We start from the raw sequence: 16,295 nt of genomic DNA, 5'->3' as shown, positions 1-16,295 counted from the left end.
AACCTGGTTGCAGCAGGATGATTATGTTAGTTTAAATGAATCAACACCCCCGAGTCATTCTAACTACCAGAAATCTCGAAGTACAGGCCGAGGGGGAGGTGTGGCAGCAATTTTTCACACCAGCCTATTAATTAATGAAAGACCCAGACAGACTTTTAATTCATTTGAAAGCCTGATGCTTAGCCTCGTCCACCCCAGCTGTAAAACTCAGAAACCAGTCTTACTTGTTATCATCTATCGTCCACCTGGGCCTTACACAGAGTTTCTGTCTGATTTCTCAGACTTTTTTTTTATCTGATTTAGTGCTCAGCTCAGATAAAATAATTATTGTGGGTGATTTTAACATCCATGTAGATGCTAAAAATGACAGCCTCAACATGGCATTTAATCTGTTATTAGACTCAATTGATTTCTCTCAAAATGTAAAAGAACCCACCCACCACTTTAATCACACTCTAGATCTTGTTTTAACATAGAAACTGAACATTTAACAGTGTTTCCTGAAAACCCTCTCCTGTCTGATCATTTCCTGATAACATTTACATTTACAATAATTGATTACACAGCGGTGGAGAGTAGACTTTATCACAGTAGATGTCTTTCTGAAAGCGCTGTAACTAAGTTTAAGAATATAATCCAGCCACTGTTATCATCTTAAATGCCCTGTACCAACATAGAGCAGAGCAGCTATCTGAACGCTACCCCAGGAGAAGTCGATTATCTTGTTAATAATTTCACCTCCTCACTGCGTACGACTCTGGATACTGTAGCTCCTGTGAAAACTAAGGTCTCTAATCAGAAGTACCTGACTCCGTGGTATAATTCTCAAACACGTAGCCTAAAGCAGATGACTCGTAATCTGGAGAGGAAATGGTGTGTCACAAATTTAGAGGATCATCATTTAGCCTGGAGAAATAGTTTGCTGCTTTATAAGAAAGCCCTCCGCAAAGCCAGAACATCTTACTATTCATCACTGATTGAAGTAAATAAGAACAACCCCAGGTTTCTCTTCAGCACTGTAGCCAGGCTGACAAAAAGTCAGAGCTCTTTTGAGCCAACCATCCCTTTAACGTTAACTAGTAATGACTTCATGAACTTCTTCACAAATAAAATTTTTATCATTAGAGAAAAAATTACCAATAATCATCCCACAGATGTAATATTATCTACAGCTACTCTTAGTACCATTGATGTTAAGTTAGACTCTTTTTCTCCAATTGATCTTTCTGAGTTAACTTCAATAATTACTTCCTCCAAACCATCAACGTGTCTTTTAGACCCCATTCCTACAAAACTGCTCAAAGAAGTCCTGCCATTAATTAATGCTTCGATCTTAAATATGATCAACCTATCTCTAATGATCGGCTATGTACCACAGGCCTTCAAGCTAGCTGTAGTTAAACCTTTACTCAAAAAGCATCTCTAGACCCAGCAGTCTTAGCTAATTATAGGCCAATCTCCAACCTTCCTTTCATATCAAACATCCTTGAAAGAGTAGTTGTCAAACAGCTAACAGATCATCTGCAGAGGTTTATTTGAAGAGTTTCAGTCAGGTTTCAGAGCTCATCACAGCACAGAAACAGCTTTAGTGAAGGTTACAAATGATCTTCTTATGGCCTCTGACAGTGGACTCATCTCTGTGCTTGTCCTGCTAGACCTCAGTGCAGCATTCGATACTGTCGACCATAATATCCTATTAGAGCGATTAGAACATGCTGTAGGTATTACAGGTACTGCACTGCAGTGGTTTGTATCATATCTATCTAATAGACTCCAGTTTGTGCATGTAAATGGAGAGTCCTCTTCACACACTGAGGTTAATTATGGAGTTCCACAGGGTTCAGTGCTAGGACCAATTCTGTTTACATTATACATGCTTCCCTTAGGCAGTATCATTAGAAGACATAGCATACATTTACACTGCTATGCAGATGACACCCAGCTCTATCTGTCCATGAAGCCAGATAACACACACCAATTAGTTAAACTGCGGGAATGTCTTAAAGAAATAAAGACCTGGATGGCCGCTAACTTTCTGCTTCTTAATTCAGATAAAACTGAGGTTATTGTACTCGGCCCTGAAAAGCCTAGAAATATGGTATCTAACCAGATTCTTACTCTGGATGGCATTACCTTGGCCTCCAGTAACACTGTGAGGAACCTTGGAGTCATTTTTGACCAGGACATGTCCTTCAATGCACATATTAAACAAATATGTAAGACTGCTTTCTTCCATTTGCGCAACATCTCTAAAATTAGAAATATCCTGTCTCAGAGTGACGCTGAAAAACTAGTTCATGCATTTATTACTTCCAGGCTGGACGACTCATTATTCATTATTATCAGGAAGTCCAAAAAACTCACTGAAAAGCCTTCAGCTAATCCAAAATGCTGCAGCAAGAGTACTGACAGGGACTAGAAAGAGAGAGCAGATTTCTCCTGTTTTGGCTTCCCTTCATTGGCTTCCTGTTAAATCCAGAATTGAATTCAAAATCCTGCTCCTCACATACAAGGTCTTAAATAATCAGGCCCCATCTTATCTCAATGACCTTGTAGTACCATATCACCCTATTAGAGCACTTCGCTCTTGCTCTGCAGGCCTACTTGTTGTTCCTAGAGTATTTAAAAGTAGAATGGGAGGCAGAGCCTTCAGTTTTCAGGCCCCTCTTCTGTGGAACCAGCTTCCAGTTTGGATTCAGGAGACAGACACTAGCTCTACTTTTAAGATTAGGCTTCAAACTTTCCTTTTTGCTAAAGCATATAGTTAGGGCTGGACCAGGTGACCCTGAATCCTCCCTTAGTTATGCTGCAATAGACGTAGGCTGCCGGGGGATTCCCATGATGCATTGAGTTTTTCCTTTCCAGTCACCTTTCTCACTCACTATGTATTAACAGACCTCTCTGCATTGAATCATATCTGTTATTAACCTCTGTCTCTCTTCCACAGCATGTCTTTTATCCAGTCTTCCTTCTCTCACCCCAACCGGTCGCAGCAGATGGCCCCGCCCCTCCCTGAGCCTGGTTCTGCCGGAGGTTTCTTCCTGTTAAAAGGGAGTTTTTCCTTCCCACTGTTGCCAAAGTGCTTGCTCATAGGGGGTCATATGATTGTTGGTTTTTTTTCTCTGTATCTATGAAGCGCCTTGAGGCGACTTATGTTGTGATTTGGCGCTATATAAATAAAATTGAATTGAATTGAATTGAACTTGGTAGCTACTTTTAAAAAACAGCTCAAAACACATCTACTTGGACAGGCATTTGGGTAGTATTCATGTGTAGTAAACTGTTTTATGGGATATGCTATTATACCCATTTATAGTGTTTTATTGTTTCGTTTGATATGCTTTTATTCCCATGTGAAGCACTTTGAAATAACTCCCTGGTGAGTTATTGATCAGCCCCTTGGTGATTGAGTGATCAGCACCTGTGTGATTGATTGGTGTGATCAGCTCTTTGTGCGTGATTGATCAGCCTCTGAGTGATTGATCGGTGTGATCAGGCATAGCTACGAGAGCGTCTCTCAGCATGGGCCCGAAAAAAGTTCTGTCAGCCGAGGAAGGAGACGATATTAAGAAGTCGCTGGAGTTTATGACAGAGGAGATTTCTACTGTCAAACTGCAGCAGAAAGCCATCCTGGACCTGGTCAAGGAAGTTAAGGCTCTCCGCATCCAGAACGCCGAGAAGGATCGGTGGCTGGCGTACCTGGAGAACAGAGTGGCGGATTTGGAGCAGTACACCCGGATGAACGATGTTATCATCACGGGGCTTCGCATCAAACCCCGGTCATACGCCCGGGCGGTCGCCACTGACAATGTAGGAGGGCCAGGAGAGGAAGATGTCAACTCCACGGAGCATCAAGTGGTTACCTTTCTACGGTCCAAAGGTGTGGAAGTGGATTATAACAACATTGAGGCTTGCCACCCTCTACCCCGAAAAAATGACAGTAACAAACCAGCCATCATTGTGAGATTTGCAAACAGAAAACAGAAAACAGCACTGTTAAAACAAGGAAGGAAACTGAAAGGATCCGATGTCTTCATGAACGAACATCTGATAAAAAGAAATGCGGACATTGCCAGGAAAGCACGTTACTTGAAGAAACAGGGAAAAATTCAAAATACATGGACCACCAACTGCAAAGTATTCATTAAACTCAATGGAACACCGGAACAAGCCAAAGTGTTGGTCATCAGAAATATGGAAGAGCTGGACAAATACTGAGGTCAACTTACTCTGGAGGTATGAATACACATGTGACGTGACACACAACACAACACATGGCACAGTCCAAAAGAACTTCATCTGCATCCGGCAACAATATCAACATGACTCATTGGAATTCTCTTTATGATAATCTGGAACTGAGAACATTTCGATACACAGACCATAATGTTCTAGACTTAGAAAAGGATATAGACCCGGAAAATAATTTCTTCTACAACATCAGCTGTAACTGCTGCTACTTCACTGATGAACAGTTTAAGCACACCATCAACACGGAAAATAAATTATCAATAATCCATTTTAATAGCAGAAGTCTGTATGCCAACTTCAACAATATAAAGGAATATCTAAATGAGTTGACAAATCCATTTGGAATTATTGCCATTTCTGAAACATGGATCAATGCGGAGAAAGGAATGGACTTTGGACTGGAGGGATATGAAGTGAATTTTGTAAATAGAAGGAACAAGAGTGGAGGGGGAGTAGCTGTGTATGTGGATAAAAACCTAAACTACAAGGTGGTAGAAAGTATGACAACTGTAATTGATAATTTACTAGAATGTATAACAATTGAAATTTATAAGGAAAAAGAGAAAAATGTAATAATTAGCTGTATATATAGAACACCTGGCTCTAGTATTCAAGTATTTAATGACTTCATAGAGGAAATATTCTCTAAAACAAATCAAAAAGTTGTGTTTATCTGTGGTGATTTTAATATTGACCTGTTGAATCCAAAAAAGCATAAAATGACCGACGAATTCCTAAACACTATGTACAGTTTGAGTTTACATCCTAAAATAACCAGGCCTAGCAGAATTACACCACATTGTGCCACCTTACTTGACAATATTTTCACTAACAATATGGAAAACAACATTGTGAGCGGAATATTAATTAATGACATCAGTGATCACCTACCAGTTTTTGCAGTTTATGACACTAATTATAAGAAAAATCAGCATGAAGAACAACTGAGATACAGACGTGTAAGGACAGAAGAAACTATGACTGCATTTAAGAACGATCTATTAAATCAGGACTGGGACAAGGTGTACAAAGAAGCTGATATTGATATTGCATATGGCATATTTTTAAGAATATTCATGGAGTTGTACGATAAAAACTGTCCAACAATAAAATACAACAGAAAGCACAAATATTCAGATAGACCATGGCTCACTAAGGGTTTACAAAATGCATGTAAAAAGAAAAATACACTCTATAGGGAATACCTAAAACAAAGAACAAAAGAAGCTGAAAATAAATGTAAAAAAAAAAACAAAAATAAGTTGACCAATATTATACGTGTATGTAGAAAGGAGTATTATAGTAAAATATTGAACAACAATAAACATAATATGAAAGGAATATGGGATGTTTTAAACGGTATCATTAAAAATAATTCTGGACAACAAAGTTATCCACAATACTTTATCGATAATGGCAATATTATGGAAAACACTGCTGATAAGGTCAACAGCTTTAATCATTATTTTGTAAATATTGGACCAAAACTGGCAGAACAAATTCCTGAGTCACTGCCATCAGTAGAATGTAGTGAAAACCTGATTGATAGGAACCCTAACTCAATGTTCCTCACATCAGTGGAGGAAAAAGAAATAATTGACATTGTACACATGTGTAAATATAAAACATCCACTGATTGTAATGATATTGACATGAAAATCGTCAAGAAGGTCATTGAAGGAATTGTAGGACCTCTAACATATATTTGCAACTTATCATTTCAGACGGGAAAAGTGCCAAACAAAATGAAAATAGCTAAAGTTGTGCCGCTGTATAAAACCGGGGATAGACGCCACTTCACAAATTACAGGCCTGTTTCTTTACTACCACAATTCTCCAAAATCCTAGAAAACCTGTTTAATAAACGATTAGACAAATTCTTAGATAAATATAAATTACTCTCTGACAGTCAATATGGATTCAGATCAAAAAGATCAACATCTCTGGCATTAATCGAATCAATTGAGGAGATTACGAATGCTATAGATCAGAAACAGTATGCAGCTGGAGTATTTCTGGATCTCAAGAAAGCATTCGACACAATCAATCATGACATATTAATTAATAAACTGGAACGGTATGGGATTAGGGGGGTTGTACTGCAATGGGTGAAAAATTATTTAAGTGACCGGAAACAATTTGTGAAGCTGGGTGTCCATTCCTCATCATGCTTGGACATTGCTTGTGGTGTTCCACAAGGCTCTGTACTGGGTCCAAAATTATTTATTATTTATATAAATGATATTTGTAAGGCATCTGATATATTAAAATTAGTATTATTTGCAGATGACACAAATATTTTTTGTTCTGGGGGGAATCTAAAGGAGCTGCTGGATACAATTACTTCAGAAATGTGCAAAATTAAAAAATGGTTTAACAGGAACAAACTATCGCTAAATCTAAGTAAAACTAAAATTATCTTATTTGGGAATTCCCTTAGAAATGCACAAGTGCAGATTCATGTAGATGGTGTGGAAATTGAAAGAGTACTTGAACATAAGTTTCTTGGTGTGATTATAGATGATAAATTAAACTGGAAGTCTCATATAAATCATATACATAACAAAATTTCAAGAAGTGTCTCAATCTTGAGTAAAGTAAAACACATTCTGGACCACAAATCACTCCACATTCTCTATTGTTCCCTGATTGCACCGTATTTGAATTACTGTGCAGAGGTTTGGGGCAATACTTACAAATGTTCGCTATCATCAATCTTTATATTACAAAAAAGGGCCATAAGGATAATCCATAAAACTGGTTACAGAGATCATACAAATCCACTATTCTTAAAATCAAAAATTCTAAAATTCACAGATCTGGTTCATTTTCTCACAGCACAAATTATATATAAAGCAATAAATAACCTGCTTCCTGACAATATTCTAAAAATGTTTTCTAAAAGGGAACGGGGATACAATTTGAGGGGGGAATTAAATTTAAAACATCCTCGTATCCGTACAACATTAAAAAGTTTTTGCATCTCTGTGTGTGGAGTGAAGCTGTGGAACAGACTAAGTAAAGATATGAAGCAATGTCCAAGCATGGCGCAGTTTAAAAAGCGGTTTAAGGATATGGTTTTTACAGGGTACAGGGAAAAGGTAGAGATTTGATAGGGTGTTCTTGTCTAATATTTTCATGTGTGTGCGCATGCACGGGTTTGTTGGTATGGGTATATATGTGTGTGTATATGTATGTATGTATGTATGTATATATATATATGTGTATATGTATGTGTATATATATGTGTATATATGTATATATATATATATGTATATGTATATATATGTGTATGTGTGTGTATGTATGTGTGTATGTATGTATATATATATATATATATATGTATATATATATATATATATATATATATATAAAATATATATAAAATTGTAGGTTGTGTATCCTTCAGGTGTTAATGGGGTTATTGAAAATGTGTATATGTGCGTATGTGTGTATATACGTAGGTATGGATAGATAGAAACATATATGTGTATATATTAAAAAAAAAAAAAAAATTACACATAACATATAATGTAATTACAAGGAGGTATTTCTGTAGTCTATTGATACTAGATAGTGGAAAAGGGGTGGGATTAAATAAGCTTATGCTTCTTCCTGCTCCTTTTTGAACATGGACGTTATTTGGAGTTGTGGTTGCTCGTTTTCCTTTTGTTTGCTTTGTTCATTTGTCTCTTTTAATTCTATTTTTTTTTTATATACTTTTTCAACATGTTCAAAATAAAGATTCAATCAATCAATCAATCAATCAGCCCCTCTGTGCGTAATTGATCAGCCTTTGAGTGATTGATCTGTGTGATCAGCCCCTCGGTGAGCGATTGATCAGCTACTGAGTGATTGATCGTGTGATCAACCCCTCGGTGAGTCCTTGATCAGCCCCTCGGTGAGTGAGTGATTGATCAGCCTCTGAGTGATTGATCGGTGTTATCAGCCCCTCAGTGAGTGATTGATTAGCCTCTGAGTGATTGATCGGTGTGATCAGCCCCTCGGTGAGTGATTGATTAGCCTCTGAGTGATTGATCGGTGTGATCAGCCCCTCTGTGCGTGATTGATCAGCCTCTGAGTGATTGATCAGTTTGATCAGCCCCTCGGTGGGTGAGTGATTGATCAGCCTCTGTGTGATTGATCGGTGTGATCAGCCCCTCGGTGAGCGATTGATCAGCCACTGAGTGATTGATCGTGTGATCAACCCCTCGGTGAGTCGTTGATCAGCTCCTCGGTGAGTGATTGATTGGCCTCTGAGTGATTGATCGGTGTTATCAGCCCCTCGGTGAGTGATTGATTAGCCTCTGAGTGATTGATCAGTTTGATCAGCCCCTTGGTGAGTGATTGATCAGCACCTGTGTGATTGATCAGTTTGATCAGCCCCTCGGTGAGTGATTGATCAGCCTCTGTGTGATTGATCGGTGTGATCAGCCCCTCGGTGTGCGATTGATCAGCCACTGAGTGATTGATCGTGTGATCAACCCTTTGGTGAGTCCTTGATCAGCCCCTCGGTGAGTGATTGATTAGCCTCTGAGTGATTGATCAGTTTGATCAGCCCCTCGGTGAGTGATTGATCAGCCTCTGAGTGATTGATCGGTGTGATCAGCCCCTCGGTGAAAGATTGATCAGCCCCTCAGTGAGTGACTGATAAGCCTCTGAGTGATTGATCAGTTTGATCAGCCCCTCGGTGAGTGATTGATCAGCCTCTGTGTGATTGATCGGTGTGATCAGCCCCTCGGTGAGTGATTGATTAGCCTCTGAGTGATTGATCGGTGTGATCAGCCCCTCGGTGAGTTATTGATCAGCCCCTCAGTGAGTGACTGATAAGCCTTTGAGTGATTGATCAGTTTGATTAGCCCCTCGGTGAGTGATTGATCAGCACCTGTGTGATTGATCAGTTTGATCAGCCCCTCGGTGAGTGATTGATCAGCCTCTGTGTGATTGATCGGTGTGATCAGCCCCTCGGTGTGCGATTGATCAGCCACTGAGTGATTGATCGTGTGATCAACCCTTTGGTGAGTCCTTGATCAGCCCCTCGGTGAGTGATTGATTAGCCTCTGAGTGATTGATCAGTTTGATCAGCCCCTCGGTGAGTGATTGATCAGCCTCTGAGTGATTGATCGGTGTGATCAGCCCCTCGGTGAAAGATTGATCAGCCCCTCAGTGAGTGACTGATAAGCCTCTGAGTGATTGATCAGTTTGATCAGCCCCTCGGTGAGTGATTGATCAGCCTCTGTGTGATTGATCGGTGTGATCAGCCCCTCGGTGAGTGATTGATTAGCCTCTGAGTGATTGATCGGTGTGATCAGCCCCTCGGTGAGTTATTGATCAGCCCCTCAGTGAGTGACTGATAAGCCTTTGAGTGATTGATCAGTTTGATTAGCCCCTCGGTGAGTGATTGATCAGCCTCTGAGTGATTGATCAGTTTGATCAGCCCCTTGGTGATTGATTGATCAGCCTCTGTTTGATTGATCGGTGTTATCAGCCTCTCGGTGAGTGACTGATAAGCCTCTGAGTGATTGATCGGTTTGATCAGCCCCTCGGTGAGTGATTGATCAGCCTCTGAGTGATTGATCGGTGTGATCAGCCCCTCGGTGAGTGATTGATCAGCCTCTGAGTGATTGATCGGTGTGATCAGCCCCTCGGTGAGTTATTGATCAGCCCCTCAGTGAGTCACTGATAAGCCTTTGAGTGATTGATTAGTTTTATTAGCCCCTCGGTGAGTTATTGATCAGCCCCTCAGTGAGTCACTGATAAGCCTCTGAGTGATTGATCAGTTTGATCAGCCCCTCGGTGAGTGATTGATCAGCACTGGCTGAGCCGCTGCAGGGATGCGGAGGTACCCAATGAATCCTGCAGTGTTTCAGCTGAGCTTGCTCATGCCGTGAATCCCTCCTCAGTGAACTGTACCCCGCCTGCAGCTCTGCGGCTCACACAGCGTCCTCGTTGTCATCCTCTTGCTGCCCACGGGCGCGCAGACGCATCCAGAGAACAGACAAATGTGTTTTTCAGCAGCGAACAGATAAAGATTTGATCCTCGCGGGAGTGAAAGGAGTGCCGGGTTATGAATGTGCGTTTGATTTCATAAAGCGGCACAGGATCCTGTCACACTGAGCTGCTTGTTGAGGGTCGTCCAGATGTGCTGTCGTTCGGGCCGAGACCATCAATGCCGCCCTGTTCGCCTTGTTCCCGACACACTGAGGGGCCCTCATCCTCACCGCAGCCACCGGGGGGGGGGGGGGGGGGGGCACAGCGAGGCCTGCATGACAGTGGCGTGGATAGCCCTGCAAAGCGAGACCGTCCATCAGGGTCACTGAAGCACACATGAAGCAATAGATGCACACATATCAGTACAAAATGCAGTACTAGATATTTCAACAGAAAGTATTACACATAAAGCAACTGTAGGAGGAGTTCCTCGTTATTCACTCGTTTGAATTTGAATCGTGACCATGGCAGGATGCTGGACGATTGCTAATGCTGCTCTTCTATGCTAATATGCTAACGCCTGGATGGATTGTATTTTTGGGTAATGACAGTGTTTTGTCTCATTTCATTTGATCTTATCTTCTGGTTTGGTTTGTAGTTTGATGCCCACACTCTGGGATATTTGGACTGATACTTTAACACCAGTCTCCAGGTTTAAAACGAAGCTTTCCTCACTCTCGGTGACATTAGCTTTTACTGCAGCTTTCATGTAAGGTTGAATAAATTTGGAGACTAACTTTGTTCCAAATATTTGAGGGTTAGGGTTAGGGTTCTGAACATTTTCCTTCAGATCATCTCTGACTTCACAGTTTCACCTGTTTTTGTGTGTTTATATTTATCCTGTGGTGATCTGCACACTCATATAAAGTGATGCAGATGTGGTGTGCAGTATTTTTATAGTATTTTTGACTGCTGTATTGATGTATGTTATTTTTACAGTGACTGAGTGATTTTGTGTATCAGGATAAATCAGGTGGTTTAAACGAATGTTGAAATTTGTATCTGAATGTTTTTATTTCATATTTTACTGCAAATGTATTCTTAGGTTGTAAAGTGTGTGTGTGTGTGTGTGTGTTTGTGGTGTCGCATTGTTTGTCGTATGTTTGTGGATCTCAGATGTGGATTACAGTTTTTTCTGAATGCTTAAACCCTAACTGTGATTCCTGTAGCACAATCTCTAAAACTATTCAGACTTATAGCAAAACCACTCACTGAGTTTGCAAAACTAAAAGCACAAAAACTGCTTTGCACTCAGTTTGCAATTTTGTAACACACTTTGCAAAACTGTAGGCACAATTCACTGCACAACACTCAATTACCAAATTTCCAACACACTCCTAGCAAAAGTATACACATGTATGGCTATCATTAACACTAATTTGCCAACTGTCTGGCACACTTTCACATGTGAAAACTTTTTTAGATAATTAGTTCACTTTGCAATCAGCCTAAGCACTATAATACAGGTAAGCTGTGTGTGCGGAGTACAATGGAGGGAGCAGAAAGAGTGAGAAGTAGAGGAGGCCGAGGAAGAGGACGTGGAGGTGAAGAAGTAGGATGAAGAGGACGACAAGGACAAGGAGGAGCAAGAGGAAGACGAGGAGGAGGGAGAGGAAGATGAGGAGGGGGGAGAGGAAGGGTAGGAAGAGTAAGAAATAGAATTGCTGATGACATCAGAGCTACAATAGTGGACCATGTCATCAACCGTGGAATGACCCTGAGGGTAGCTGGCCAACGGGTCCAGCCTAACTCGAGCCGCTACACTGTAGCAAGTACCATAGGGACATCTTGAAATGAGAATCGGTTAGTACAGTCACTTCGCACAAAGATTTGTAGCACTGCCATATGCCAATGAGAAACACACCAATACCATTGATGTAAAAATACTGAAATTGTTACTTTACAGAATTGCTAGATGACCAGATGCTGGGGGCAGAGGAAGCATGTTCACTGCAGACCAAGTAACCCATATAGTCATTATGGCGGTTGCAAATAATCCTATACTTGGAAATGAACACTTGTGTTTGTTTTGATGTGTTTGAATAAACACCAGTACTTGAAGTTTGGATCCTTCTATGCTTATGGATCTATGACAGCAGTATGAGCTCAAACTGACATAGCCTACCTTGTGCACAGAGAAAGCAAAAGCCAGATGTGTTTTGTATTCATACCATCAGTGTGCAGTTGGCGCATTGTGTGCTTAGTAGATGATGGCTTGTGTGTACTGTTTGATACGGAAACACCATTTTTACGAAGGTGTGAAGAGTTAATCTAGCTGTGTTTGCTTTTGCAAGAGAACTACAATGTTTTGATTATTGGGTGACAGGTTTTCTTATTTGTGTGAAGAGTTTTGCAAAATTAGCCAATAGTTACAAAAAATGTGCTTAAGCAATCAGAAAAAACTGTAAAGTGTCCCCCTCAGTTCAGCTCAGCTCATGCATCTCTCTGAAGATGAGTGCGGTCTGATAATCTTCATCCTAATGCAGAGACACCTGTCACAGCAGCAGAGTGCATCCCATAATGTCTCTGTAAGCAGATTAGGTCTCTAATGCCAGGTATTTGAGGAATATTCATGCAGCTAAGTGCTTATGTAATGTCTCAGAGCCTCCTGCCTTTTTGTTTTGGTATACCCCTCTTCCTCCTCCTCCTCCTCCTCCTCCTCTGTGTTACTGAGGAGCCCCGAGGCCTCCTCCCCCACATCAAAGCCAGCGAATCAGAGAGGAGGCACACACACATATTTACATGTAGGAATCTGTTCATTAGCACAGGCCTCGCTCTGCTGTTGGTATTTGTCTCTGTCTGCTGGGAGATTATCCACACACACGCACACACACACACACACACACACACACACACACACACACATGCACATACACACAAACACACACACGCACACATGAGCGCCGTCTATGGTTTCCATCAGATAAAGGCGAGTATCAGATCTGTTATCCTGCAGCAAAGCTACTTAAAGAAAAGCACACAATGATGCAAGAAAAGAGGAAGGAGGCAGCATCGTCTCTGAGCACCTGGATATGCATTTTATATTAAATTTGCTTTAAGGAACATTTTCAAAGGAACATGGACAGTTTAGTTTAGAGGTTTTACTGTGGTGCTTGAGGGCACTTCAGCAGGCTGAGAGCTGCCAAACACCATGTCCTGAAAATGAAAGCTGGTCAAACTGAGGAAGTGTGCATGTTTCTGACAGGTTTATTGGATCTATTTGTGTCATTACTGGTTCATGTTAGTCTGTATTCATGGTTCTTCTTCCTGCACAAACATCAGGCCTCAGAAACAAAGATTCAGATTCATCCATCAGTCCATTTATCCAGACCTCCATCCAGCCCCCTCCAGCTTTTCTTTGGACACCACACTGTTCCAAACAAACTGAAGACATCTCATCCCAGCTGGGCCCCACCCAGGAGGTATCCTGGTCAGATAGTGTGAAGGAGTACTGGCTCTACTCCTCCTTACTGGCTCCTGATTTTGCTCTTGACACAGAAAACCCAGGATATCCAAACTGACGCTGTCATCGATCAGAGCTCATCACAAGCGGCCCCTGTCCCGGCTTTCTTCTTCACCTTTAGACGTTACAGTTTTTTACAGACGCTAGGACACATTTCTCAATACTTAGGTCACTTTTGCAAAACTCCTCACACAGTGAGCACAACAGAAGTCTATGTGGGCTAAACTGAGGATCAGTTATCATTGTTTTGGCACAAAATGCATTCAATGACTACATCTCTCAAATTTCATGAATTATTTTCTCACTCAGACACAACAACTGCCAAAAATCTTTGTACGTACAGGACGTTTTGCATGTACTTACATACTGTTTTCAAAACTGTTAAACTTATGGCCAAAACAATAACACAATGCAAAACTTGAAAAGACAGCAAAATCCAACAGCAATATTTTATTGAAACATATTTTAAATCTAAAAATGCAGTTTAACCAGCCACAGCTGATTCTCATTGTAGATGAACATCTACACAGGTGTTACTCCTTCAATTTTTCAACTCCTTCAATTCTGGCAGCCAGAAGATTCTTTCCTAGGTGTGTTGCCCAAGATGACATGAGATGTGATGTGGATGAGAACCTGTGGCCAAATGGAGAAGACCGAGTAGATTAGCATTACTATTGTATGTGTATCAGTGGATGGTGTGTATACAAATTCTTGTATTTTGGGATTACTTAGTGCAAAAACAATAAAAATACAGAAACAAATATTAACGAATTCTGCATGATGTCTGATTCATTCCAGTAACATATATTGAAATTATAAACAGAGATGTGTCCTTGTTTTACACAAGAAAACACTGTAATGCTACATGTTGTTAGTGTTTTTTAGGTCATTGTTTTGTGGGTGACAAAGTGTGTTTGTCGGCTGTCAACCTTTGCTAGTGTTCTGGAAGAATGAGTTTATTTGAGACCTGAATGAAGTGTTTTGGTAGTTGTAGTGCATTTTGAATGTGAAATGAACTGCTTTGCCAAGCTGACGGTCAGTTAGGAGGATTGTGTGAAGAGTTTTGCAAAAGTGACCTAAGTATTGTGAAATGTGTCCTAGCGGCTGTAAAAAACTGTAAAGTGTTTCTGCGCTATGAAGCATGTTTGTTATCCTGCAAACACAAAGATTTAGGTTGAAGGAAAAAACTGCCCGTGTTCATGACCCGGACGAATCTTTACACTGACAACATCGTACAGTGCATCACAATGATGTGTTACATTTGTACAGTGTGTGTGTGTGTCTGTTTCTGTGTGTGTGTGTGTGTGTGTGTGTGTGTTAGTGTGTGTGTGTGGTTCTGTATGTGTGTGTGTGTGTTTCTGTATGTGTGGTTCTATATGTGTGTGTGTGTGTGTGTGTGTGTGTGTGTTTCTGTGTGTGTGTGTGTGTTAGTGTGTGTGCGTGGTTCTATATGTGTGTGTGTGTGTTTCTGTATGTGTGTGTGTGTGTGTGTGTGTGTGCATCTGTGTGTGTCTGTGTTAGTGTGTGTGTGTGTTTCTGTATGTGTCTGTGTGTGTGTGTGTGTTTCTCTGTGTGTGTGTGTGTGCGTCTGTGTGTGTTAGTGTGTGTGTGTGTTTCTGTATGTGTGTGTGTTAGTGTGTGTGTGTGGTTCTGTATGTGTGTGTGTGTTTCTGTGTGTGTGTGTGTGTGTGTGTGTGTGTGTGTGTGTTTCTGTGTGTGTTTATGTATGTGTGTGTGTGTGTGTGTGTGTGTGTATGTGTGTGTTTCTGTATGTGTGTGCGCGTCTGTGTGTGTGTGTTTCTGTGTGTGTGTGTTTGTGTGTGTCTATGTGTGTGTGTGTGCGTCTGTGTGTGTGGGTGCGTCTGTGTGTGTGTGTGTTAGTGTGTGTGTTTCTGTATGTGTGTCTTTGTGGTTCTGTATGTGTGTGTGTTTCTGTATGTGTGTGTCTGTGTGTGTGTTTGTCTGTGTGTTAGTGTGTGTGTGGTTCTGTATGTGTGTGTGTGTGTGTGTGTTTCTGTATGTGTGTCTGTGTGTGTGTGTTTTTGTGTGTGTGTCTGTGTGTGTGTGTGTGTGTGTGTGTGTGTGTGTGTGTGTGTGTTTGTGCGCATCTGTGTGTGTGTTTGTGTGTGTGTGTGTCTGTGTGTGTGTTTCTGTGTGTGTTTCTGTATTCAATTCAATTCAATTCAATTTTATTTATATAATCAAAACAAAAGTCGCCTCAAGGCGCTTCATAGATACAGAGAACCCAACAATCATATGACCCCCTATGAGCAAGCACTTTGGCGACAGTGGGAAGGAAAAACTCCCTTTTAACAGGAAGAAACCTCCAGCAGAACCAGGCTCAGGGAGGGGCGGGGCCATCTGCTGTGATTGGTTGGCGTGAGAGAAGGAAGACTGGATAAAAGACATGCTGTGGAAGAGAGACAGAGGTTAATAACAGATATGATTCAGTGCAGAGAGGTCTGTTAATACATAGTGAGTGAGAAAGGTGACTGGAAAGGAAAAACTCAATGCATCATGGGAATCCCCCGGCAGCCTACGTCTATTGCAGCATAACTAAGGGAGGATCCAGGGTCACCTGGTCCAGCCC

General features: G+C 41.0%; 1 protein-coding gene across 1 annotated transcript; it reads left to right on the top strand.

The window, feature by feature from the left end:
- Positions 1-3,522: 3,522 nt before the first annotated feature.
- Positions 3,523-4,358, top strand: LOC147312156 (uncharacterized). The gene has a single exon (XM_086267370.1). It carries the CDS (start codon positions 3,523-3,525, stop codon positions 4,216-4,218), a length of 696 nt encoding a protein of 231 aa, XP_086123496.1. The 3' UTR covers positions 4,219-4,358.
- The last annotated feature ends 11,937 nt before the right edge of the window (positions 4,359-16,295 follow it).

This window comes from Aulonocara sp. 'chitande type north' Nkhata Bay, linkage group LG16 (assembly GCF_057382095.1).
Source record: "Aulonocara sp. 'chitande type north' Nkhata Bay isolate Kocher_YH1m ecotype deep benthic linkage group LG16, A_spYH_male_GT1.1, whole genome shotgun sequence".
Lineage (NCBI taxonomy): Eukaryota > Metazoa > Chordata > Actinopteri > Cichliformes > Cichlidae > Aulonocara > Aulonocara sp. 'chitande type north' Nkhata Bay.
Note: the sequence above shows the minus strand (reverse complement) of the source record. Positions and strands in the feature narration are given on the sequence as shown.

What these genes read in the sequence shown, in the direction of transcription:
- LOC147312156 (XM_086267370.1), top strand. Translation starts at nt 3,523, where the DNA reads ATGGGCCCGAAAAAAGTTCTGTCAGCCGAGGAAGGAGACGATATTAAG.